This window comes from Chaetodon auriga, chromosome 24, assembly GCF_051107435.1.
Source record: "Chaetodon auriga isolate fChaAug3 chromosome 24, fChaAug3.hap1, whole genome shotgun sequence".
NCBI classification, from domain to species: Eukaryota; Metazoa; Chordata; class Actinopteri; order Chaetodontiformes; family Chaetodontidae; genus Chaetodon; species Chaetodon auriga.
In genome coordinates this window covers 2,761,115-2,787,975 of record NC_135097.1, presented here as the reverse complement: position 1 = coordinate 2,787,975, position 26,861 = coordinate 2,761,115, and the positions used below count along the sequence as shown (strand labels likewise).

Genomic DNA, 26,861 nt, shown 5'->3' with positions numbered 1-26,861 from the left:
CCGTGTGCCATTTGTCTCCAGGTGAAGTTCAACCACACGCTCACCTGGAGGCGAACAGGTATAGATGGAGACACTGGGCGCTGCTACCTGATTCAGGTGACTTCCTAAAGATCTGACTTTAGGCAAAACATTCAAATTTCCACCTGGAGCATCTCAGACCTGCAGTAAAGACTTAACTTGGACCTGCCATCAAAGACCTGAGACTCAACACTTCCTCTGACACTTGAGCCCAGATCTGGTTTTTGCCTGTTCTCAGTGGTACTTGGACTTTGGTTCTTTGCCTCCTAAACACAAAACATACAGAATCAATGAGCTCAGCTGCTCCACAGTGAATGACGTACACTCTGACAGCGGCAGACGTACCACCTGGTGTACAGGTAGCCAGTCAGGAATCACTGCACAACGCCTGAGTTAAACATACAGTACTGCAGTTTATCATCCTCCTACCGGCCTCCCGAAGCTCTCATGATCCTCTTACCTCTGAAGGTGACACTAGCCAGGGGGTCAGAGTGTCTCAGGTTGTTGGCCCGCTGAAGAACACAACGCAGCATGGCTGAAACCTCAGCAGAGTCCAGACGCTCAAAGAACTCGCTCAGAGAGGGAGAGGATTCAGTTCACCAGGTGAGAGGGATCCAGAACTGAAGGGACGGGGGGTTACATGGCCTTCAGCCGGCGTGCCCGCCCACCAAAGATAACGAGACCAACGGGTGGCAAAAAGGCAGAAAAAAGGCTCTTCTTATTAAAAAAAAAAAAAAAAAAAACTGTTCCACTGCTTGAAAAAAATAACTCTAACCTCTCGAGCTTTTCAAAATGCTTGTCAGTAATTTAAGTCCTTGTTTGTCGCAGCATCACAAAAGCAGGACAAAAAACCGAAATATCCAAAGAATGTTTCCCACTTTGTCCGACAGCACCTGAAACCACAAAGCGCCTTCACGAAGCTGCTTCTCACTGTGTGACCATCGAACACACTGCGAGGGAAAGAGGGCAACGAGCGAACATGTCGGGAACAGACACACACCTCACATCCAGAGGAAATCTCAACATTTCCTGTTCTATTTTCCTCTCTTGTCTCCTGGCTGTTTCCCTATCTTGCCCACATCTTTGCCTGTCTTTATTTGCCAGCACATTCTCCACCGCCCTCCACCTCTTTGTCCTCTAATCCCTCTATCTCACTTGGTTGATCTTTTTTTCATTTTGTAGATTTATTTCAATCTGGTGTTTTCAGTAAACTGTCAAAGGCTCTGAAACCCAAATCCTGAACTTTCAATTCCATTTTTGTGGAAAAAAAATGAATCTGAGTGCCTTTAAAGCTCCATAGAACCTGCAACAATGTTCATTTCTACTGATAAATCAATGATTATTTATGAGAAAACTAGGCTGGCTCCAAAAATGCCAGTCAGGGGAGGGGGGCACTAAGGTCACACACAGCGATGCATGAACGACAACACGTGGACGGCGAGAGAGCGCCACCTGCAGACATAGTCAGGTCACACGCACACTCATCTTGTTTAATTTGAAGTGAGGTGAGAGTCTGAAACATCTGATGTTGGTACCTTAAGTCCAACGGCCTCTGAGGGAAGTTTTAAACCATAAAAATTAAAAATAATAATCTAGTTTTGCTTCTGTTTGGCTCTCAAACAGTTTTAAAATCTTCTCTTCTTCAGTCATTCGAAGCCACATTTTCCAACTATTGCCTTTAAATTTTCAATTAAATGGCTTAAAAGTGATGTTTATCTTTGCCAAAGTCCCATTTACTGACCACATATTGATCACACACTATTTTTCATGGCTGCACTCTTGAAAATGGAATATTCTGGATATTTTGTGCACCATACTACACACATCACACCGTACCACAGCCTGGTATGTTAGGATCATATGAATAAATAAAATAAACTCACCAAATCTAAAATCAGCATCTCTGGCATCTGTGTTTCCACAAACAAAGTAATGAACGCAGGTTTAAAATAAAATAAAAAAAGATTCATGGTTTTCCATTTTGATGTCTATAGTGATATTGTGGTGCCACTTGATTTAGAGCATCAACAAAAGCCTCCATTCCCCACTAACACTGATCAAGCTCTGCCTTTGAAGGACCAATGAACTGACTCATAAAAACATAAACGCGTCTTCAGATCGTGTCTGAATGTACTGACGTGAACCTCAATGCACAGAAGCTCGTGGACGGGAGAAATGGCTGTTTTGAACGCAAAGGGCATGATGAGGCATTTTCAGGACTGATGTTCCAGTCAGCAAACTAAGTTTAGAGACAAAAAACAGACAAGAAAAGGCAATTAGGTCTCCTCTAATGTTTGTCATTTTGATTTTAACGGCCTTTAAATGTAACGAACCCTGACTGGAAGAAGTGATGCAGCAGTTTTAAGAGCAGACACAGCAGAGGCAGCTTTGAGAAGACGAGTTAAACGGATCAGATATCAGCCGACGAGGAGAGGCCGACAAACGCTGCAGATAACATTCAGCTGCTCTGTGACGCTGCCACGATGTCCCGCAGAGCAGCAGCGATGGAGGCTGCTCCACCCTGACAGCGACACTGCAGACGCTCTCTTTTCTGTCTCAGATCCAAACGAACGTCTGTGATGCTTCGTTTTTGTAAGGTTTGAGACGACGAAGAGTGAAAGGAAACATGGAGCATTCAATGCCACCCCTCCAAAAACACCTGTTTGGAACATTCCACAGGTAAACAGGCTCACTGGTAACAGGTGAGAGGATCATGATTGGGTATGAAAGGGGCGTCCTGGAAAGACTCAGTCGATCACAGAGGATGGAGCAAGGTTCACCACTTTGTGAACACATGACTGGATGAAGCAGATTACTGCATGGACTCAGAGACACTCTGAACTCTAACTTATATAAGTATTTATCATTAATATCACTGATGCCCCGAAGGTAAAAACACTGGCTTCAAATGCAACCTTCAAACATCAGATCAGCTCAACTGTCATAAAATGTATCAAGTGGCGTTACTGATTAACTTTGTTCCGGCCCAGATTTTTAACCTGCTGGTCACAAGTACAATATTATGTGTGTGTGTGTGTGTGTGTGTGTGTGTGTGTGTGTGTGTGTGTGTGTGTGTATTTGCATGTGGGCGGAGACACACCGCAGGCACTGCCCTATATATTAGACAGGGAAACTTTTATGCAGCAAAAAGCATCATGAGTTCATGACACACTTATTGTAAGTTCGGAAACTTCTTCACACACACACACACACACACGCACGCACACACACACACACACACACACACACACTGAGCTCTACTGTTGTACTCTACTGTATGAGAAGACTTAAAAGAGGGAGAATGAAAAAGAAGCTTCATCGTCTGCTGGTCCAGGTCTAACAGGACCCGGACCTGGACTATGAATCTGGAGACAGTCGTGACTTGCCAGAAAATGCAAACTGGTTTTCACTGGGCTCCACTGGGACAGACCAGCACAGGCTGCATCAGCATATTCAAGACGATAAATTCAGTTTCAACTTGGCTGTGAACGGTCTCAAAGGAAGGACTGAACCATGCTAGCATGTGTGAGGCGCCCGTCACACACAGCGGTGCTTTGAGCTACAAGCTAACACCAGCATGGTAAAATGCCCAAAATGAGGCAATGACAATGCTAGCATGCTGATGTTTATCAGGTATACTGTTTATCTTTATTTAGCCTGTTAGCTCATCTTTGCTAATTTGATTGACTGGTGGAGGGACGTCATGAGGTTTCATTATCTGAGGACCATGAATGTCTGAAACGTGAAAAACATGAAACGTTCATTACAGTCCATGAAATAGATGTTCAGACATTTGATTTGGTGAAGACTTCGACCAACCGGTGGCACCAGAGGAGAAGTCAGGTGATCTCCATCAGCCATTCAAATTCAGCCTCTGGGGAGAATGAATGTCTCTACAAAATTTCATGTCCATTTATCTGATTGTTGTTGAGATTTTTGAGTCTGGACCATAAAACCGTAACCTGTGCCAACCTCAGTCTGGCCGATAAAACCAAGAATCCATGACTGAACCAAAGGTATGAGCTGGAAGTGAAGCGATGCCCCAGAGGATGAATGGTGCTAACTATAAACACACCTCCTCATAACAGTCCAACTGGGAATCATTTTTTTAGTTTTAGCTCCTGTCCCCCCCATCATCACCTCCTCTCTCTCCCCGCCCCACCCCAAACAGACTGGAAGCCATGAGAGAAGACTGGCGGAGTCTTTCCAATAATAACCTCAGCTGTCAGAGGGAGAGGAGGAGGAGGGGTTCAGCTTTTCTCTGGACATGAACTTTATCTCTGATTTCCTCATTTCTTTCCTCATCTCTCCCTCTTAGACCCAGATGTCTCCTTTCTGTCTCCCACGGTGTCTTAAAGTCTCTCGCTGTCCCACACCACCCTTACCTTCATAGGTGACGGAGCAGTAGGCGTCGCTGATGTCATTGTCCGGCGTTTGCAGACGCTCTGCACACAGAATGAACACACGCAGCATGGCTCATGCACACACGCGCGCACACACACACACAGCAGAGCTCTGTCAAATCCCACTGAGAGACAATGTGAGGTCCATATATGGGCGTCAGTCTGTCCAAAAAAATGTCCTTAAATTGCGCAGAGATCCATAATAGTGCAACAGAGAGAGAGAGAGAGAAAGTGGACGAGAGACACAGAGGATGAATAGGGACTGAGAGAGCGGCTGGTAGAGCTGCAGCTCTCAGCTGTCTCGCTCGTCCCCTACTCTCTCTCTCTCTCTCTCTCACACACACACACACACACAGAGCAAGCATGGTGCACTGGCTGACTCATGCACACACACACACACACACACACACACACACACACACACACAGAGTCTCTTCAATCACAACGGGCTTAAAGGGCCAGCAACACACACACACACACACACACACACACACACACACACACACACACACACACACACACACACACACAGTGGCCTTTATTTTCGGGTCACACATGCCTTCACACAGTCAACAATCCAAACTCTGCCAACTTAAACCAACACACGAGGGTGCTCTCTCTCTCTCTCTCTCTCTCTCTCACACACACACACACACACACACACACACACACACACACACACTGACAAAGGGTAGGAGTGTGTTGGGGAAAATGTGCTTGTGGATGCAGATTTGTGCAGCCAGAGGGACAATGATATCTGAGAGGAGGGCACAGCCTTATTTTAAAGGACGTTTATGGGGAAATATGAATGAATGAATCACATGTTTGAAAACACATCAGCAGACGAACAGTCAGAAACGACTAAGGGCGTGGTCCCGCAGGGCCGCCATGAAAATATGGCCACTCACACCAGAGTGGTACAACGAAATTCATGCACACATATGTTGGTGTTTGGTCCCGGAAGCTTTTTGACGTGTTGACCACGCCCAGTGTTTGGTGAACTGCTGCTACCATCGAGCTAATAGCTAGCACCCATTAGCTTACTACTAGCTACTGCGTCGTTCATTCTCTCCTGCATATTGAAAATCAGCTTTGCCAGTTTTGTTCATGGGAATTCTGGCAGTAGTATTTTTATAAGCAGTACATAATGTACATACACATAGTTTTTATTCTGTGTCTCGAATATTCTTTATCTCGACACTTCTGTGCCCTTCAGCAAGCTAAGCTAACTCAGTTGGATCACTCATTAGCTCTAACGGGACAATAAGTTCACATAAGTTCAGTTCATTCAAAAGAAGTATTCGAACCATAAACTCCTGTCTCGTTGTGTATAATCTGTTTCTCTTTAGTTGGGGAGTTTAGACAAAGACAGTAAATAAAAGTGGATGATGCAACACAGCTGATCCGCTACAGTCTCCATTTTCCACTCTCCATCCTAACTGAGCAGCACTCAGCAGTATTGTGGACTAACCACCCTCATGCAGTCTGGTGTTGACAGGGTTTAAGGCTGTATTTCATGTGTCTCGACTGGTCTCAAGACGCATGTTAATACCTGGTATGAAAACAGTGTCATTGGTGTAACTGCGTACTTTTAACAAGTAGTTAATTTAAAAAGGTTTTTTAATTAAATGTCAAAACAAACCACAAGTCAGAGTTTTGACTGTGGAGTTTCAGAGGTAACGTCACCTTTAAGGACCTCCAACACAATGAAACCTGGAGATTAAGATGCTTCATGTGACCGAGTGTTAAAACCAATCTCTGCCTCCCATTAACAAGTGTTTGGACAGAAAAAAGAGAAAAAGCAGTGAAGGAATGTGGAATAGTTAAAGTCATGTGACTTTTAGTTTTAAGTCTGATCTCTCTGTTCACACACTGAAAAACCTCAAACACTTCTGTGTTGTGAAGATAAAATATTCTGTGATGTGCAGGTGACACATTACAGCACATATAACGGCAGGCTGTGAGCAGACGGGGGGATTTCTGCTGCTTTCCTATTTATAGTCTGACCCACTGGGCTCCAGTCATGTCATCTACACATGTACGGGGTGTGTGTGTGTGTGTGTGTGTGTGTGTGTGCGGGAAGTGGAGCTCTGCTAACCTTAGAAGCTGCTGGGGTGGGGGAGCTAAAAATGAGGTGGTGGACCTGATTGTGTGTGTGTAAACTGCAGTGTAGAGCTGTAAAGTGTGTATTTATTGGTGGTGCAGAAATAGCCGGGGAGGCAGCTCTGTTTAACTGGACTTGGTGATGGTGGTGCCTTTATTAAGCTTTCCAAAATCAAACAAAGAGCAAAAGTCTAAGCAAAGGATCAGTGAGTTTATCTGTGTCCTACGAATGTTAGCATGCCTGGCTAACTAGCTTATCCCTACAGCAGAAATGTTATTTCCAAAGGCATGTGGCACATTAGCTAACTACATAATTTTATGATTTTACACATTAGGATAAAAAAAAAAAAAGGTATGTGTTCAGGACTGGACCTTACAGTCTGTGGGAGGCAAGTATGTCAGAGTTTAGCATTTGCTTGCTAGCTTGCTATCTGATATAATCTGCTGGTGAAAGTTGTGATTTCGTGTGACAAAATTTGCAGCCGGCAGCCAGCAACAAAAAGTCTTCTGTTTCCGTCGTTGTGAAAAATTACTTCAAATTTGGAGTAGTATCTACTTTTGTTACCAGTGTGAGCTGCATATGACATGCTAGCATGGAAAGTTCAACAAATAAGGAGGCTTAAGTACTTCAAGTCATCAGGCCACACTTTTATCCCTTTTCACAAATAATTACGCTATCATTGTGTGATATTTCCTTTGATTGTTAACAAATGGTTAAAGTTGTATTCCAATGACACTTCCTGCATTACGACATTATCCATCATATCAATTAGAGGGTATTGATCTTACTGAGGTTTCTCTCCGGAGAGGCTGGTGTAATCAAATTTCCTCTCAAATGACTCCAGAGCTGATGGAAGACGCCTGAAGAAGAAGATCCTACAGCTCTGAAAAACACTGAATGACTTTACGACTGAAAATCCGTTTGCAATGTGAGGTTTATTCAGACAAGCTTGGCGTCTCAGCTGTCTCTGCTGAGTGCAGGAATGCAGAGATGCACACCTAAATTACAGCTATACACTCAGTTGCCAGTTTATTAGGTACACCTAGCTAAACCTACAGTGCAGTCTAATAACCTTCTGATCATTGTGGAGGATGTAGTCGAGTTGCTGTTGAACTGTCTTGTCTTAAACAAAGAGGTGATTCTCCAGTCTTTTGTTGCTCCTGTCCCAACTTGTCTGAAATGTGTTGCTTGATAACCTTATTATTATTGGGCCTCATCTGTTAAAAACCATTTTCGTCACTTGTATTGATTTTTGTAATCATCCCTTGTTAAGACCTCAGTAATAAACAAAACAAAATGTTTCTGACGCAACATATAACTTTACCTGTGAAGTTCATCGACAGTGTGCATGTGGATGATTATCAGGCTGTCCGACATCCCAGGAGTTAAAGTCGAAAGGTGTACCATCACTGCAGAGCCAGACACCCTCCTGGAAGATCAGAATACAATATGAAACAATCGATGGTTTACACAAACTCATTTCCTCTCTTTTAGATTTGGTGTCATTGGTAACGTACCTGTGCTGCATCGCAGCCTTCAAGTCATGTGACTGGATACGAATGTGTGTGAATCAGGATCATCGTCTGAATCACGATGCTCCTCAAACTGTGCACCGATGCAACGTTTCCACACTGATACTTTAAAGTACTAATATCACACTGTAAAAATACTCTGTTACAAGTGAAAGTCCTGTGTTGATAGTCTTAAGTATGTAAGTATAATCAGGAAAATGTATTAAAAAGTATTTTAAGATGAAAGCATGAACTATTTTTACATGAAAAATGAAACAGTTTAAAAATGTTGTTTATTTTCTGTCAACGACTGACGAATTGATTAACTGACTCGTTTCAGCTTCACTTATAAACAGCATAAACTGTTGGGTAGTTTCATTAAAAACAAAACATTTTATTAGCTCTTCATAGGTTTTATGTGCAAAAATCTTAATTTGTAAACTAACTAGTAAGTAAAGCTGTCAGATAAATGTAGTGAAGTACAGTATTCCTGGACAGGAACAGAAGTGGCGTGAAAAGAAAACACTCAAGTAAAGTACAAATTTGTACTTAGACGCAGTACTGAGTAAATGTACTTTGGTCAAATCAGTCAGAAAATAAATGTTATTCTAAAGTCACTGAACCATCAGACTGACAGCCTGTGAGGCCGCACTCAGGGCATAACGGTCCTATAATCTCTTCTTCAAAACAGGCATATGAAAGTCATTAAAACATATTCATTAAGCTGCTAATGAACAATGATCAGGAGTCAAGTGAGGCACTCAGATTTTAATTGACGTTTTATAGAAACAGCACAAAGTGTACAGCAGAAATAAATCAGCTTGTTTGGAGAAAAGGCGGCAGGTGACCTTGTGAGGACTTGATGAGTCCAGAAAACTGTGTCAGCTCCCTTTAAACGACTGAAACATGTTTGAATAATCACAGACTTCATGTGTCAAACAGGTCAATGATTTTCTTTCAGTGACACACAAATATTCTTCCATCAAAACATCAATTTGTCAGATTGACTAAAGATACACATCAGCTCATTTCAGGTACATGTTCAACAGGAGAGAAAAACAAAAACGTCCTGTAACATAAATCTCAACGATCGGTCACTCAATGATTGTTGACATGAAAGATTCTCTGGAAAACTAGAACCAATAAGAAAATGTCTTCAGAGACAAAACGTTTGCTTGTGCTCGTCGAACAGTTGGAAAACAGCCTCGCGTGGTTTGGCTGTTTATTAATTCAAGCTGAGATATCTTTGTACTGCTGTGGTTAATAAAGCTAAAGTGTAACACTTCTCTGACCTTTTTACATCAGATTCAATTCTCAGCCTGAGTTCCAAAAAGACGTTAATAAGCTCCCACAGTAACAGTTCATCCTTCAAAGCGTCGCGGTTGTAGAAAGCTTGACGTAAATGTGACGTTTCAGTTAGAATGAAACATCTCAGAAACACTGCAGTTATTTGTTGGTGAATAAAAAAAGGTCATGTTGCATCTTTCAAAGCTCAAAACTGCCTTCATGAAACTCGACTGTTTCCAGTTTTTACCAACACAACTGTGCAACTGTGCAGAGCGAAGCGCCAAAACTGTAGAGTTGGAGCCAGTTTGAATCCCAGTGGGTCAATCTGTGCTAAAACCTTTATTCGGTAATATGGTTGATGTGTAATTTATATCATTTACATGAACAAAGGTGCCAGACAGCGATTGGTTGATCTTCTGAGCCACTCCAACCAATGTGGCTTCTTGTGCTCACTGATTTGTCCTCTGCAGTGGTACAAAAAGCTGAACAGTTTTCAGCTTTAATTTTTCACATTTGTAACAAATAAATCAATAAAAACCAGAAGTTGATATCGGGATCAATCAGAGACGGAGCCATGAGAACTTCATATTGAACTCCTTTAGAATTTCTGTTGATAATGTTTCTGAACAAAGAAGCAGGAGAACACAAACATCGTGAGGCCAATAAAGGGACCTGCCCCACTGTGAGACCAGGCCGAGACTCTTTAAATCAGGCGGTTCGACTCTCAGGGTGTCCTTCCACGGCGGGAGTGTTCAGCCTTGATGGAACAGCAGGAGGATCCAGAAGGTAACGATGCTCTCTAAGTGTAAGCGGCACTGGAGCTAAACTTACTACAGGATGCCTTCTCTCCGTTGCTTAACCTTACATAACCAAAAGCTTGACTACACTGGTTGTGGTTAGTCACCCTAAGCGTTCTCAGCAATGGACCCCAAAGGAATGCGCAATCTAACCGAGATTAACCTCTGGCCATCATGGGGAGGAGGGCTTACCTGGTGGTCAGCGATAAAAAACCTCAAAAAATCTACTGAAAGTTGGATCCCTTTTATTTAACCAGAAGTAAAAAAAAAAATCTTCAGTGTGATTAAAAAGTCTAATAAAAACATCAAAGAGGTAAAGTTATCAAATACGGCCAACGCAAAATGCCGCCCAACCGTTCTGGAAAGTATCTAATATATACATAAACATACTCATACTCCCCCGTCTTAAACTAAGTTTGGAAACTAACCAGAATCTCTGAGTACACAGTAACAGAAAACCAGTGTAAAAATGTTAATTTATAAAAATAACTGATAAAAGTATGAAAGTCGAATTGCCTCAATACAGGGAAAATATGAGTATATGAATAAAACCAAAACAAAATAAAAGCAGGAATTTGTGGAAACCAAAGAAAAACATGATTTGATACAAACTCAACAAGTGAACTTCAGGCTCACGTCGTAACCTGAATAAAAAAAGAATATAAGATGGGAGAAAAGGTAACATGGAAAGAAAGAGAAATTAAAATGTGACTAAACTCAAAATTAATACATCAATAGTCAAAAAGCAGCTCTGGAGATAAGTTGAGATGGTGAGGTGAGCGAAAAGTTCACAGGATCATTCTTTGGCCCCCTTCAGCACCTTCTCTTGAACATTTTTAGCCGTTTTGTTGATGGACTTGGTCGTTAGGTGATTATAATAATAACCTTTTCGGGGTGAGATAACTGCTTGTGCTGGTTGGGCAACCAAATAAGCCACCAATCGAGGCATCTTGCCTTGAACCAATTCTTCTATCTCCGCCCAAGGGCCTTGACAGTGATCGTAGAGGGTCGCTCGCACGTCGGAACAGTCGCCTGGTTTAGCAGGGGTTTCGACGGCGAAGCAACTCACCATCCTCGATTGAGACTTAATTTCTGTGGCTTGTCTAAAACTCATATGCTTAAAAGGACTGTGCGTTGGCATCCTTCCCGGTCTTACGATAGCAATTTTACTCCAATTGTTGGGATCAGCCAACTCACCATCTTGCAACCTTTCCCCCCTGTCATCAAAAAGTTGAATCCTTCCCCGCTCCGGTGGGGGAGACTGCAAGTCTTGAGAACTCTCTAAGTCCGAATCTTTGCGGGACCAGGTAACCTCAGGCTCCAATTCATCATCGTGGTCGGGTTTGAAAACAGATTTCTGGTCAGGTGGAAGTCCCATGTTGTCCATCATAGTTTCCTCAGCATTGAAAGACCCCGCCTTCCCTTTACCTTCAATTGTTGGGGGTCGAGCTCGTTGCATTCCTTCGGTCTTCTCTTCACCTTGAAGCACCTCAGGAGTTGTACTGCTGCCGTTTCTTCTGGTATTCCGTTGTTTGCATCGTTGCCTTCTCTTGACAGACTTCGAGGGCTGTAAGAGTCAGATACACTGATATTAATTCCTGGTTCAGCACAACCGGCTCCCCTCCAAGAGGTTTTACAGTGTGGGGGTCATCTGCCAGACCAAGTACAATATCATGATCATAGTCGAGGGCTGATGCATCTTCTGATGGTCTTCTATCAGTACAGTCATACCCCTCCTTGACTATTTCTCAGTCCTTTAAAACTGGTCCCATTTCCATATTCTACCCATAGCCTCCATTCCATTCATGTGGTTTAAGATAACATATGTGATGAGACAGTTGGGCCTATTCCTCATGACATGTTGTAGTAGTGGAGAACAGCCCTGACTTTAACAGGTATCAAGGTGTCTTCATCATCATGGGCACAAGTCTTGGCTAGAAGATTGTTATCAAACTTGCCCTTGTCCTAACTAACTAGTACCTGCAGTAAGTCACTGCAAGTCATGCGATGAGGACAGATATACCCTATGATGTTGCCTCCAAACATCAGATAGTTCTGCCGTCCACAATTCCAAAGTAGTCTAGTCTGGAATGTTGAGGTTGTTTGCTCAGTGGTCTGAAATTATTCCCTGTAACATCAATCAGAACGTGCCGCAGTGAACGGCATAAAGCCCTAACTAATAAAGGTTGAGACCTGTATGGACTGGACCACCGCACTAATTCCTAAAAGTGCAAGAGCGTCCAGGGTCAATTGACTGACTCCCAGAACCTGATAGTACCCCAAAGGGTCTTTGTTTGTGCTGGACCTGGTTTAAATTTTAAATATTTTTTTTTTTAGCAATAAGAGAATTCATCCCATTCCCGTAAAGAAGTTAATCAACAAAATGATTGAATGAATCAAAGGTTAAAATCCTGGTATCGTGACAGCCTCATGTGTTTGTATGTACCTGCAGGTTGTCATTGGGTCTCTGGCTGCTGCAGTGACCTGAAGAGGGAGACAGTGAAGGTGAAACAACAGTGACAGAACATTTAGATCTCCTGTCGGTTTTTAATGAAATGGGAGTGTGTTTGTGTGTGTGTGTGTGTGTGTGTGTGTGTGTGTGTGTGTGTGTGTGTGTGTGTGTCTCACCGAGGGGGGTTTTGGGTTTGAATGGTGGCAGTGTGAAGTCAGCGGCGACACAAGGAGACTGAGAGCGAGATCTCTTTGCTTCAGGTCCAACAAGCTCCCTCCTCCGTTGACGCACAGCTGGAGAAGGAAACAACAACAATCTACTTATTGTTTAAGACTCAAATGTGAGAGTTTGCAGCTTTTCAGAATTCTTTCAGCAACTTCATTTTTACGACTGCTTCTTCCAGCTCTCCGCACCTTTAATGTCCATCCTGCTCCATGCTTCCTTCTCCTCCTCTCCTTCCTCCACACATCGCTCCAGTGTCTGGTTCTCAGGGCGCTCCGGCTGCAGCTCCTGCCCAGCAGAGGCAGCATCGACGTCGGCTTGGCTCACTGCTTCCGCCTCCGTCTTCTGGATCTCCGACTGGCCGTCACTCAACAGCGAAGACGGATCTTTGTCCAGTGACGACGAGGCATCGAGTGATGAGGGAGGCAGGACATCAGCTGGTTCCTTTTCTTCTTCTGTCTCCTCTTTTGTGCTGACTTTTTTCCCTCTGGTAGATCTTCTGACTGTGATTAATGACAATGGATGAGTTTCACGTTTTAGAAAACAGAGATGCCAAAGTGGATGTTTGAGTGTTGAGAGATGACATTTGACATGACTGTATAAAAGATATAGAGATGCGTGTGTGTTACCAGGGGTTGGTCTGGCTCTCTTCCTGGCTTGGCCTCTCGTCCTGGTTGTTACCACTTCCTTTTCCTCCTCTTCCTCCTCTCCCACCTCATCTACTGTCACAAAGTTCATACTTTCCTCTAAAACAGGAAGAATACATAAAAAAAAGAAAGTTTCACACTAACATCAACAAAAACATAAAATAAAAGCTTTACAGACAGGCTCTTATTTTGGAGGCTAGAAAGTCACAGGACGAACCTAATACATCCTTTTCACATCAGGCATTTGGACCTGTCAAAGCAGGAAGAGCTCAGGTAAAGCTAATAACAACAACGATGGCTGCATTCCATTTTGGTGAACCATTTCCAGGGGTCTGGTGGAACCCACTAGCTACGTTTCTTGCGGGGCCCTCCACTCCCATGTGGTTTGACTCCACGTGGAAGACTGAACAAAACCGCATTTCAGCGATGCAGCCGGTAGAATTTACAGGCACTCTGACACTTAACTGAATGGAGTCATTGTTAATAATATGTTAATACTTTCCTGCTTTCACAAGACAAAATACCTGCAGTAAAAAGTGTCGACTGGTTTGAAATCACACATCAGTTAAACGGAGATAATCAATAGTTCTCTGAAAAGGTATAATGCAAATAAAGTTGTGATGGCAGAATAGCACACACACACACCTGTGTCGTCATCGTGTTTGCGTTTGGCAGAGCTTGATGTTTTCTCAGCTTGCTCTTCGTCCGGCTTCTCTTCCTCATCACCGGCTGCTTCATCTAAAGTCACCAAAGTCTGGAAACAGACACGACATCTTTACCGTCAGCGTTTCTGTATTTGTGTTTTCTAATTTTTTGGTTCACAGAGCTTCACAGTAATTTAACACGTGCATGTTTTTCAATCTTAATCTTTACCTCTGGGTTTAAGGAGTCCACCGATTCGTCCTCCTGGCTGAGTGGGCGGGTCTCCTGCACGCCTCCCTCTGCCTTTCCGTCCTCCTCCTCTTCTTCTATGAACTCATCCAGAGTGACGAGTGTCTGCAGCTCTCCCTCAGTGATCTCCTCATCCCAGTCTCGGCTCTCCTGTGCTCCTTCCTCTCTGGCTTCATCTGCTCCCACCTCATCCAGAGTCACCAGCTCTGAGGTGTCTACCTCCACCTTCTCCTCATTTTCCCTCCCTCTCTCCTTCGCCTTCCTCATCCCTTCCCTGTGACCTCTGCTGCTGCTCCGCCTCCTTTGGTTCCTCCATTCTCCCGCCCTGGTCCTCCTTGCTTCTTGCTCTTTGGGAAACTGCTTCTTTTTTGTGGAAGCTTGCCTCTTCCTCAGTTCTTCCTCATCTGCCGGGTCGTCAGGGTAATCCTCCTCCTCCTCGCTCACTTCATCCAGCTTCACCAGAGCGCTCGTTGGGTCGTTTTTCTCTGGTGATTTTTGTTTCTTTTCCTCTTCCGTTGTTACGGTACGTCTTTGGGACTTGGTTGTTGACTTGTCCTCTTTCTCAGTGTCTGTTTGGGACGTTCTCTCCTTATTTCTTCTACCAGACTCTTCTGCAGCAGATGGATCATCAGGTACTTCGTCCAAATCATCCACTATCTGATACAGACTCTCCTCCTGGACGATCATTTGTTCAGACTCTTCCACAGCTGTGGTACCATGTGTTGGTGTGCCTCCTTTATCAGCCGACACCTCTTCTGTTGTAGGAGTTTCATTTCGTTTGTCCTTCCTCCCTCTATCAGAAACCTCTGTGGACGTCAGATCATCTTGATCATCTTCCAGAGAATCTACAATCTGATACATGGGCTCTTCCTCCTCTTCCTCATTTTCGGTTGATCCTAAGAGAGATACAATGTTCTCGGTTTGCTTGTCATCATTTTTAGAAACATTCTCTCTTCTCGAACTCTCAGACTGTCCTGTGGGGGGCTGATCGTCAACCGTCTCGTCCTCCACAGAATCAAGGATCTGATATGTCACCTCTTCTTCATCGTCCACTGTTTCAGATGCCTCTTTTTCACCCTTCTTCAATGTTCCAGTGTCTTTTTTAGTTGTTTTAACCTCTTTCTTTGGTCTTCCCCTTTTTCGTGCTGGAGTGGGTCGATCATTCTTAACAACCTTGTCCTCCACGGAGTCAAACATTTCATTGGTAGCATCTTCCTCCTTTACAACAATGTCACTCTTCTTTGTTGGTGTGCTGTGTTTTGAAGGTGCTTTCTCCTCTTTCTTTGGTGTTTTTTCCCTGTTTCCTTCTTGTGACTCTCTGGCAGGAGTGGGCCTCCTTCTTGTTGGTGTGTCCTCTTTTTTTGTTTCCTCAATCAAAGCGTCTTTCTTACTTGTTCTTTCCCTTTTTCCTCTGGTAGATTTTGTTGGGACTGTCAGTTCATCATCCTCGACAGAGTCTAAAATCTCATATACAGCCTCCTCATCCACCACAGGTTTTTGAGATGTTTCTGTGAGATTCAATGGAATTTTATCCTCTTTCTTTCCTCTTGCACTCCTTCTTCTACCAGTCCTTTCTGTGGTGGTACCATCTTGAACCAGTTCGTCTCCAACAGAATCTACTACCTTGTACACCATCTCCTCAGTGGCCTCTTCTGTGTCTCTGTCTTTTTTAAAGACCCCTGCAGTGGTGTCCATCTTCTTCCGTGTCTCATATCTTTTAACCATCCTGTCCTCTTTCTTTGGTGATTTCTCTTTCTCTTCAACTTTGGATGCTGTGGCAGTGGCCCTACTCCTCTTTGATGGTCCATCATCTCTTCTGGCAGGCGTCTCCCCTTTCTTGGCCCTTTTGTCCTTGCTGTCAGTCTGTGACGTTGTTGTTGGCTGGTCTTCCAAAGAATCAATTACCTGACACATGTGTTCCTCTTCCTCTATGGGCCTAATGTGTTCTTTAGATGTTTGGTCACTGGGAGTTTCAAATTTTTGGCTGTCATCTTCTTTCGCAGTCAGATCATCAATTGAATCCAATATTTCAAACATTTCTTGATCAGGTTCAGGAATGTCACTGATAAGGTCTTTTAAATCATCTTTATAGTCACGGTTTTGATGAGGCTGGTCTTCATCTGGGATTCGGATATCAGGATCTTCCACATCTTTGGAGGCTTTGCAGGATTCGACTAAAAGTACTTTTCCTTTGACCTCTTCTTCTTTTTGATTTTTCTTCTTCCCATCTCTCTTGACCCTTGGAGCTTGTGTGCTACCTGTATCTAACACTTGAGAATTTTCTTTGTTATTTGTCTCTTGATCTTTATCCACTGCATCTTCAACTCCAAGTTTTGCATCAGATTTGTCATCTACTGGAATTGCATCTTCCTCAGACACTTGCTTTGCTGTGGAACTGTCATCTTGGACAATGTGATTGTCCTCTTGACTTGAAGCTTCTTGGTTTTCAGCAACACTGTCTAACACTTGGACAGAACCATCCATTTCCATTTCACTGTCCTCCTCTGGGTGGGCGTTGCCTTTGTTGTCTGCACTGTCCAAGTCCTGATAGCTTTCCTCATGCAAAGTCTGACCTTCCTCAGGTCCCGTTTGCTGGGTTTCAGAGCTGCCCTCCATCTGTTCATCTGTTTGATCATCAAATGAGTCGAGGATTTGGTAGTTTTCAACATCATCCTCCTCTGTCTGTTTGTCAACATCCTCTTCTTTCCCTTCCTCTTTGCTTCTCTTCTGGTCTTTGAGTGTGTTGATGTTAAAATCAATCTCCTGACTCTGGCCTTGGCTCATCTCTTCTCCATGTCCCTGTGGAGGTGGATGCATCTCTGTTCCCATTTTGGTCTTTGACTGAGGAGTCTTTACAGCATTGCCCTCTGCTGACACTTTGTGGTCAGACTTTGCCACTGCGCCCTCTGTGGCTTTTGCTTCTTCTCTAAGTGACTCCAGATGAGTTTCTGTTGATGCCTCGACAGCCGCTGCTGATGTTATTTTTTCCCTTTCACGTTTAGTGGATGACGAAAGGGTACTACGACCAGAGGATGTGGTACTTGATGCTTTGGATGGAGATTTTTTCTTGCTCTGTTGTGTTTTCTGACCAGGAAGGGAAATGGTTTCAAAAGATGGTGGAGAAGAAGAGGAGGAGGGCTTGGCAGAGGATGAGGGTTTGGTAGGCAATTTGGTGGGCTCAGATGAGTCTCTGGACTTTTTTGGTGACACTGAGCTTGAGCTAGAAGAGCTTGAACCTTTAGTCGACTTGGATGAAGACAATGATGAAGACACCGCACTCTTGGAATCTCTCGAAGACCTTGTTGAAGTCTGTTTGCTACCAGACGACACACCTGAGCTTTGCCTCTCTCGTCTCACCCTGGAGGAGGATGAGGAGGAGCTATAAGGCTTGAGACTTGTGTCTTTCACGTCCTCACCAACTTCATCAACAGTGACAAAGTCTTCCATGCTGAAATTTTGTCCATCAAACAGACAAGTGTCTGAAGAAACAGCGTCATCTGTACAATCATCCTGACCCTGGTTGGAGGGAAAAGAAGGAATCAATCACTGAAACAATGACTCAGAAAAAGACGAGGGAGAGCTGTCACATCATCAGGGTTGAGGGTCTCATCACATTGCCTGTACAGATGAAAGTTTAAAAGTAAGGAAAACACAGGGACCATGCAGTTTGTGAGAAGAAAGGACGGAGCTGTTTACCATTCTTTGAGGTGTGTCTTCAGACGTTACTGTTCCAGAGCTTGTGTTGTTCTTACTGGGACTCTAGAGAAAACATAAAAAAAACAAACAAAAATGATGTTTATTGGGCTGGGCGGGGTTGAGGAGTACATGCACAATCACCACCATCTTTTCAAAATGTTACAGCAAAATTCAATGACTGTACCAAATCAAATCAAACCAAATGCCACGACAACCAGCTGCATTTCAGACTTTTTGGTCACTGGTCATGTTGATGATAGTTTTACAATAAAATATTAAGTTTCTTATTGTTTCGTTGACAACAAGAAAAAAAAAAGTGTATATTTGCACTTTCCTAATATCCAGTGAAATTACTTTGTTGCTACAAATTATGCCATTTAAAAGCTCCACCCCACATTTTGGTGCTGACAAAAATACATTATTAAAAAGGAAACACTGAGTGAGATTTAAAGCCAGGCCTCACCTCCTTCTCACTGTGGGACCTGTTCGCTCGGGAGAGTCTGTGCTGGCGAACTGCTGCCGTGAGGACCTTGAAAATTTCTGGGTCAATCGGAAGAACTTCTGCATAGTTTTCTTTGCGCATAAGTGCTGTGGCTGAGGGAGCAGGGCTGGAAGCAGCAGGGACGGTGTTTCTACTGCTGACTGCAGAGGCAGAGTTCAGATCAGCAGTAGAGACCGAAGTTGTTAGTGACCCCTCGACATCTTTGTTTGGCTCGGGACCAACAGTGGAGGCCATGACGATCTCAGTTCCTGATTTCTCACCATCCACCTCCATTGATACACTGCTTGAGGCAGCAGCACTTTGTCCTGCTGTGACGGGCTCAGACATGGTGGATAAACTAGGGTCACTGGTTTGCAGACCAGGTTGTGACCCATTATCCAAAAGTTCAGAAGGAGGAGGCTGGGCATTTGGCTCTGTTGTGATCTCACCTTGTAGACGCAGTTTTAGGCTCTTCAAACTAAAATTAAAAAAGGAAAAGGTCAGTCAGAAGTCAGTTGCAAATGGCAGAATAGAGTACTTAAGAAGTAGAGTTTTTATGTCAAAAGGGCGGCAACTAACAATTACTTCCATTTTCAATTCACAGTGCACAACCAACAGTCCAAAAACAAAGAATATTCAGTTGAAGATGATTTAACAACAGAGAAAACCAGCAAATTCTCACATTGGAGAAGCCGTAACCAAAGAATGTTTTGGCATTTTTGCCTGAAAAATTGCTGAAATGACACAGTTGCCCATTCATTTTCTGTCGATCTATTGATTGGTTGATCGATTGATCTTTGCACAATATGTCTCATGAGTCATCTTGAACTCCAGGACACAAATCTATGCAATGAAATGTAATTTCAGGCCGCCAGTTCAACCTGGACATCGTACAAAACTGCTCTCATCACAATGATTGTCGTCACGCTTTGGTAGCTAAAACTTGTTTTGTCAATCACAAAGCAACATACTCACGTCTCTAAATGCATGACTTTAGTCCTGGAGAGAGAAAAAGAGTTGGTCAGTTCAGGTGTGAGGACGGGGGGATTAAAAATGAAGCATTTCATAAAGGTTGTGTGCAGAAACACGGACGCAATTATAAAACTAATTAAAGCCCACTTCATTCCCCTCGCTGATAGAAGGACACGTACCACAGTGCATGCTTTTCAGAGCTCTGACAGAAAACCTTGCATTTCTCCACCACCTGCTTTACACCACTGGAGTCGGCCATCTCAACACATATCTGAGGTAGAGCGACAGTCGTGGAAAAGACAGAGAGGAGGGACAGATGAAGGACAAGCAGCAACAAGCCATGAGAATCTAAAGTTGCAGTATATTCAATGCTTTAAGACCTGCAGATGCCCCGACACTTCAGGTCTCTCAACAGTCAAATGAGTGAACAGTGCGTATGTTTGTGTTCTTGTACCCTGTTGGCGAGCGGCAGGAAGCCGACAACGGTTGCGATGGAGGCCACCGCTTCCATGACCACCCCGACGATGTCCACAGATGTCTCAGAAATCTCCACACACAGCAACCGCTCCTCCAGAGACTCTGACTCTGGAACTCCCTGAAGAGGAATAATAGTTGCCGTTAAGGCCGAAATATCTGCTTTAACATGACAAAAGATTTAGAGAAATGATTAATGACTCACAGCGTTGCTCCACTTCATCAGACTCTTGTACATCATCTCCTGCAAAAACATTACAAGTCATGGATTGTCATAGATGCTGTGAAAAGACATTTTTAATTATATCTACATTTCAAACATTTTGGATTTCACACCAACATCCTGATGCTGACAGTGTTCCAGCCCAGAGGGCGCCCTTTGGCGTCCTTCCCAGTGTCCGTACCTCACTGGATCCAGGATTCATGTCTTGCAAGACGAAGTGGACACAGAGCCTGGAGCCTCTGACAGAAAACCGATCTTTCATGTGATCTCGGACAAAATCGCAGCACGACGTCCAATCAGCAAAAAACACAAAGGCCTGGAGGTGAAGAGAGGAAACACAGGGGGAAACAGTTGAATTCAAGCAGTGCAGCTCCATCACAGGTCAGTTTAACTAAAAACATTGTAATTACAGTCATTTGCTCCTGTAACAGGCGTCGGTTTGCACTCCTTACCCTCCTCTGCAGCGGCAAGACCACCAAGCTGTAGTACATCGAGTGAGAGTTCCATTTTGGGAAATACGGCTGGACCAGCTTTGCCACGTCCTCATGCTCGTAGTTTCCTCCTGGCAAACCGGTCAGCATGATGGTGGAAAACACGGAACCACGAAGACCGGCCTTCTAGAAAACACAACATTCAAAGCCCAAAGTGTAAGTCGTGTCTCACTTCGACCAGTGTTAAGCTGTGTTTGAAGCCATTTATCTCACGTGTTCTACAGTCAACAGTTATGCACCCATTTAGCAATGAATACAACAACTCCCTGACGCCATGCTGCTTCACCATGTCTTTTGTTACTGATTTGATCGAGGGATCCCTCGTGGCAGAAACTGTGCATTCAGTTCAATCCAACATCAGTTTGAAAGAACGCCATTTGGATGTAAAAACAGGGATAAAAGTAAATCTGGTGAAGTTATGGAGAGAAATGGGCTTACCTCAATGTCGCCCTTCACTTTGACTGTCAGGTAATCTTGGAGTTAAAAGTGAACACAGACAAAAAGTCACGTCACTGAATAAGTTAACGTAGTAAATTTGGTGATGATAATGTCTGAAAAACTGCCTCTCTTACTTGGGATGATGAACCAAGGAGAAATAGTCGGGAACAGGAAGGGTCTAGTTCTCATCGTGACCCAAAACGGTGAAATGCTGCCCTGTGGAACGCCAAATTCCACTGTTGGGACAGTTGCCCCAGCAACAACATCCTGACTGTCTGGCAGAGCGTTCTCAGGCAGTTTTGGTACTGGACAAAAAAAGAGCCAAGTGTCATGTCAGTGCTGAGGACTGTTCAGAGAGAAGACAAACTTCAGAAAGGCTCTGCTTGCATTTACTGCAGGTCAGATTAAATTACCAATTTTTCTCTGAAGTTTTCGATTATTTTTCCAACCTGAAAACACAACATTTAATATCTTCTTTTTATCTCTGAAAACAGAGACTCACGTGGTGATAAGGAGCTTCCGATTGGTATTTTCAGCCTGTGGACGTTACATGCGGGGGCTTTTTTCAGGAGACTGTACCAAACTCCGAGCCGATCCGCATCGCGAATGAACGCAAACTCTATGAAGACCTGGAACACACCATCACACGCACACACATACGAGGCAGGTGAGACTAACAGGAAGTGTCTTTTTAAAGCCACTTCAAAAGAAGTGTGTGTCTGTTTCTACCTTGTTGAGGAGAGGCAGGAAGTTCTTGACAAAACTGATTTTTCTCAAAGCTTCCCGGAGGTCGCGGATCTCACTCGGTGAAATGTTCCTGATGAAGACCGTTCTCAATCCATCATCAAGCACAGGCTGCGTCCAGGACAGGACAAAACAAAGAGTTAAGAAGAGAACACAGATACAAAGGCACCGCATCAATGAATTTTGAATGTTTATCAAAAGCAAAAGCCAATTAAAGATCATTTTGATTGGAACATCCTGAGCTTACATCACTGTTTTTATATCAACGTTGATAGTTTTCACTGTTAAAAATATGTTTGGTGAGACAAATCAAGACCAATGTACGCTAACAAACAAAGTTGTATTTACAGCCTATTTTAAAGCCCAGGTGCAACATGGAGACGTATTTAAAGCAGATTAAAAATGATGAAGAGTTAACAGTGAGTGAGTCTGTGTGCATCACTTACAAAATTCATCCGCTTTATCAGTGACTGATAAAAGCCAAGCTGAAACAGAAACATCACATTGGCAGCGTTAAATACAATCTGTGTGACGATTAACTGCATCCAATCTGCTCCTTTGAATAAACGTCTGTTTTCTGTGAAAATTCTCTATTTTCTGAGGTCTTGAAAAATAATACACCAGCGTCATGCACATGCCTACCGGTGTCATTTCAATGCCATTGTCGACTACGCTGAAAAGGAGTTTAGAGCCTTTGAAAAAAATGCCGGTCTTCTTGCTGACTTCGATTATTTTCTGCACATTCCCAACACTCGGCATCATGACGAAGGCCTGGGAGGACAACCGGAAACAAAAATGCGTCATTACTTATGCTTACTCTCAGTACTCCTTCCAACACCATTTTACATCATTTAATGTTGGTTCAGTCTCACATCAGCATCAACAGTGTCTGTATACTGATGAAAGACTAAAACACAACACGTGGAGCTAATAAACCAGAGCGATGCAGGTTCAGAACCTGGAGCCTACCATGCATGTCTGAGGAACAACGTAGATGTTTTCATCTGTGTGTTCAAACCCAAATGACGTGAGCAGTTGGACAACGTCGTCTTCAGTGTAGCAGCCATCGTGATACTTCGGCAGTCCGGTTATGAGCAACAGCTTCTTACCAAGTTGAAATAACTAGAAACGTTACAGAGAGAAAGAAAGAGGAGCAGCAATGGTTGAAGTTACCTTTTAATTAAAGGTAAGTGCACACCTCATAAACTCTATGCACATCAATACCAACGCACTTCCAAACTGCAGGCAAGAAAAAAGACTTGAGAGTTTGAGTCCTTTGTACAATATCTATGTTCCCTAAACATTTATTAAGGACATTTTAGCGTTTTTGTGCGTCATCTGAGGACAATAATAGAGGTAGGTCTTGTTCTCTTGTCACAGAACAACCTCCTGCCTTCTAGTTTGATTTATATCTTTGGGAAAACTACATTTGTAAATATTGTAATACTTCATGAAAGTGATTAGATGAAACCTACTTTTGGTGTGAGGCAAAAACTGATGCTGAGGCAGGCTGTGAAAGAGGCAAGGAAAATGTTAAAACAGAGGAAAGAAGGTAAAATTATGACAACATACAGACATTTGTGACAGACAAACAGTCTCTCTGTTTGATTTCTTACATATTCTGCCTTGATGCAGGTGTTTCTCTACCATCTCCCCAACAGTCAGAGGTGTTCCTGCAGTCGGAGACGGCGTGGACGCTGCTGGTTGCTGCTTGCTGACCGCTGCCGCTGCCGGCTTAGTTGTGACAGATGAATCTTTGGCTGACACTGAATCCGTTTGTGTCTTCACTGCACCTTCAGCATCTTCTAAAGATCAAATGCAATTAAGATGAAAACCAGGATTTTGAAAGATCAGTTGGATCCAGATCTACACCAATCAGCAGCCCTTCATTTTTCCATCAATTTCAAATGAAGTCTTGAACACATTTCTGAGATATCTTCATAATAATAGGCAAGGTGAACTATGCAAGTAAGACCTAGAATTAATAGAAGTATTAATAAAGTTCTATGGGATATAACGTGGCATTTGTGATGATTGGTCTGCAGGTTAGCTGTAATATACTTTGAACCAATCCCACAAACAAATCCTGCTCCTACATATTCATGACGTGTTTCATAGTAACCAGTCCACTTGACCCATCCATCCATTGAAAAGGTCTCCAACATACCATCTTGCATTGTTCTTGTCTCCACCTTTGCCTCCACAGCTGCTTGCTGTTGCATTTGTGAAGCCTCTGTCTTGGTCTCTGGTCCTGGTGCAGTGGACTCTGGTTCTGACAGGGTGCTTTGCTGGACCTGTGGTGAAGCTTTGGTGGAGGCTTCTGTTGATCCGGTCTCCACTGTACTGGCTGGTGGTCGAGTCTCATTGGGTTTGTCTGCTGAATTTTCAGGCACAGCCTCTGTAGTTGTTGATTTTTTACCTTCGCCTTCAGCACAGCTTCCATCTTCCATGGGCTCTGCCACTTCACGTCCTGCTTCTCCAAGCTCCATTGGTTCAGCGTCCTCAGCAAGTTTTGCCTGCTGCTGAGCTACAAAAGTTGTCACATTTGGTGTTTCAACAACTTCAGCTGTTTCTTTCAGCACCACCACACCTTCCTGAACCTTGGTTTCAGATTCTTCAGGGCTGGAAGTTGCAACATCAGGCACGATTGTGGCCTTTGCTGGTGGTTGTTCAACCTTTTTTTTATCCACAGCTCCTTCGGCAGCCAACTTGTCCACAGGGGTTTGGGGTTCCTGCATACTTGAGACCATTTCTGCTTTGGAAACCAACACCTTTGCTTCAGTGACAATCTCTCTGCCTTCTGCTGGTTCAGTAACAGTCCTCTCTGACGATTCATCACCCTTGGCTGTCTCTTTCAGCACCACCACAGATTCAGGCTGATTTTCTGGAGCTGTGGTCTTTGATCCTGGTGCAGTGGACTCTGGTTCTGACAGGGTGCTTTGCTGGACCTGTGGTGAAGCTTTGGTGGAGGCTTCTGTTGATTCAGTCTCCACTGTACTGGCTGGTGGTCGAGTCTCATTGGATTTGTCTGCTGAATTTTCAGGCACGGCCTCTGAAGTTGTTGATTTTTTCCCTTCGCCTTCAGCACAGCTTCCATCTTTCATGGGCTCTGCCACTTCACATCCTGCTTCCCCAAGCTCCATTGGTTCAGTGTCCTCAGCAGGTTTTGCCTGCTGCTGAGCTACAAAAGTTCTGACATTTGGCATTTCAACAACTTCAGCTGTTTCTTTCAGCACCACCACACCTTCCTGAACATTGGTTTCAGATTCTTCAGGGCTGGAAGTTGCGACATCAGGCACGATTGTGGCCTTTGCAGGTGGTTGTTCAACCTTTTCTTTATCCAGAGCTCCTTCGGCAGCCAACTTGTCCACAGGGGTTTGGGGTTCCTGCATATTTGAGACCATTTCTGCTTTGGAAACCAACACCTTTGCTTCAGTGACAATCTCGCTGCCTTCTGCTGGTTCAGTAACAGTCCTCTCTGACGATTCATCACCCTTGGCTGTCTCTTTCAGCACCACCACAGATTCAAGCTGATTTTCTGGAGCTGTGGACTCTGGTCCTGGTGCAGTGGACTCTGGTTCTGACAGGGTGCTTTGCTGGACCTGTGGTGAAGCTTTGGTGGAGGCTTCTGTTGATCTGGTCTCCACTGTACTGGCTGGTGGTCGAGTCTCATTGGATTTGTCTGCTGAATTTTCAGGCACGGCCTCTGTAGTTGTTGATTTTTTCCCTTCTCCTTCAGCACAGCTTCCATCTTCCATGGGCTCTGCCACTTCACGTCCTGCTTCCCCAAGCTCCATTGGTTCAGCGTCCTCAACAATTTTTGCCTGCTGCTGAGCTACAGAAGTTGTGACATTTGGCATTTCAACAACTTCAGCTGTTTCTTTCAGCACCACCACACCTTCCTGAACATTGTTTTCAGATTCTTCAGGGCTGGAAGTCGCAACATCAGGCACAATTGTGGCCTTTGCAGGTGGTTGTTCAACCTTTTCTTTATCCAGAACTCCTCCGGCAGCCAACTTGTCCACAGGGGTTTGGGGTTCCTGCATACTTGAGACCATTTCTGCTTTGGAAACCAACACCTTTGCTTCAGTGACAATCTCTCTGCCTTCTGCTGGTTCAGTAACAGTCCTCTCTGACGATTCATCACCCTCGGCCGTCTCTTTCAGCACCACCACAGATTCAGGCTGTTTTTCTGGAGCTGTGGTCTTTGATCCTGGTGCAGTGGACTCTGGTTCTGACAGGGTGCTTTGCTGGACCTGTGGTGAGGCTTTGGTGGAGGCTTCTGTTGATCTGGTCTCCACTGTACTGGCTGGTGGTCGAGTCTCATTGGGTTTGTCTGCTGAATTTTCAGGCGCAGCCTCTGAAGTTGTTGATTTTTTCCCTTCTCCTTCAGCACAGCTTCCATCTTCCATGGGCTCTGCCACTTCACCTCCTGCTTCCCCAAGCTCCATTGGTTCAGCATCCTCAACAGGTTTAGCTTGATGCTGAGCTTCAGACGCCGCCACCTCTTCTGTTTCATCACCCTCGGCTGTCTCTTTCAGCACCACCACAGATTCTTTAGCACTGGTTTTGTCAGGTACAGCTTTTTGTTCAGAGTCATCAGCGGCGGACTTGGATCCTGACGATGCTTTTTGCTTTACCACGACTTTTTTCACAGCTCCCTTCGCAGGCAGCTTTCCTGTTTTTACCGTTTTAGCTACCTGCTTGGTTGAGATGTTTTTCGCTTTGGAAACCAACAGTTTTGATTTAACAACAGTCGTTGGGCCTTTAACTGAGCTTTTAGCTGCAACTTTCTGATTGGTGAGTTTGCCTGTTGGAGCTTTTTTGGCTGCAGACGGTAAAGACTCTTTAAGCGGAGGTATGTTAGGTGTAGAGTGAAGAACCTTCCTAGTGGTGGTGGTTGTTTTGGATTTTGGAGTGTTTTGAGGTTTGGAGACACTGGATGTGTCAGGTTTTCTGTGAACAAAAGAGAGTCACATGGGTCAAAGTGTTTTTCTATGTTATTCACTT

General features: G+C 44.0%; 2 protein-coding genes across 8 annotated transcripts in view; both read right to left on the bottom strand.

Annotated features, from left to right (window-relative positions):
• Window positions 1–4,661, bottom strand: part of dysf (dysferlin, limb girdle muscular dystrophy 2B (autosomal recessive)) — a 73,764-nt gene extending 69,103 nt beyond the window's left edge. For 3 of the 5 annotated variants that reach the window (XM_076724723.1, XM_076724725.1, XM_076724721.1), the window contains exon 1: window positions 4,404–4,661. In XM_076724723.1, coding sequence (XP_076580838.1) covers window positions 4,404–4,491 — 88 coding nt within the window. In that variant the 5' untranslated portion in view covers window positions 4,492–4,661. Of the gene's footprint in view, window positions 1–478; window positions 838–4,403 lie in introns of those variants that run through there. The other 2 variants (XM_076724724.1, XM_076724722.1) reach the window with 1 other exon arrangement.
• A 4,128-nt stretch (window positions 4,662–8,789) lies between these two features.
• znf638 (zinc finger protein 638) overlaps window positions 8,790–26,861 on the bottom strand; it is a 53,161-nt gene continuing 35,089 nt past the window's right edge. For 2 of the 3 annotated variants that reach the window (XM_076724375.1, XM_076724373.1), the window contains exons 10-34: window positions 24,019–26,807; window positions 23,468–23,656; window positions 23,327–23,361; window positions 22,821–22,973; window positions 22,494–22,622; window positions 22,298–22,336; window positions 21,837–21,962; window positions 21,610–21,736; window positions 21,242–21,412; window positions 21,108–21,142; window positions 20,631–20,795; window positions 20,360–20,494; window positions 20,161–20,199; window positions 19,936–20,076; window positions 19,661–19,752; window positions 19,485–19,508; window positions 18,492–18,987; window positions 18,029–18,091; window positions 14,315–17,848; window positions 14,087–14,195; window positions 13,424–13,540; window positions 12,986–13,297; window positions 12,749–12,865; window positions 12,567–12,604; window positions 8,790–11,687 (exon numbers count right to left, since the gene is read on the bottom strand). In XM_076724375.1, the coding sequence (XP_076580490.1) occupies window positions 10,917–11,687; window positions 12,567–12,604; window positions 12,749–12,865; window positions 12,986–13,297; window positions 13,424–13,540; window positions 14,087–14,195; window positions 14,315–17,848; window positions 18,029–18,091; window positions 18,492–18,987; window positions 19,485–19,508; window positions 19,661–19,752; window positions 19,936–20,076; window positions 20,161–20,199; window positions 20,360–20,494; window positions 20,631–20,795; window positions 21,108–21,142; window positions 21,242–21,412; window positions 21,610–21,736; window positions 21,837–21,962; window positions 22,298–22,336; window positions 22,494–22,622; window positions 22,821–22,973; window positions 23,327–23,361; window positions 23,468–23,656; window positions 24,019–26,807 (9,946 nt within the window). In that variant the 3' untranslated portion in view covers window positions 8,790–10,916. The remainder of the gene's footprint in view (window positions 11,688–12,566; window positions 12,605–12,748; window positions 12,866–12,985; window positions 13,298–13,423; window positions 13,541–14,086; window positions 14,196–14,314; window positions 17,849–18,028; window positions 18,092–18,491; window positions 18,988–19,484; window positions 19,509–19,660; window positions 19,753–19,935; window positions 20,077–20,160; window positions 20,200–20,359; window positions 20,495–20,630; window positions 20,796–21,107; window positions 21,143–21,241; window positions 21,413–21,609; window positions 21,737–21,836; window positions 21,963–22,297; window positions 22,337–22,493; window positions 22,623–22,820; window positions 22,974–23,326; window positions 23,362–23,467; window positions 23,657–24,018; window positions 26,808–26,861) is intronic. The other variant, XM_076724374.1, reaches the window with a different exon arrangement.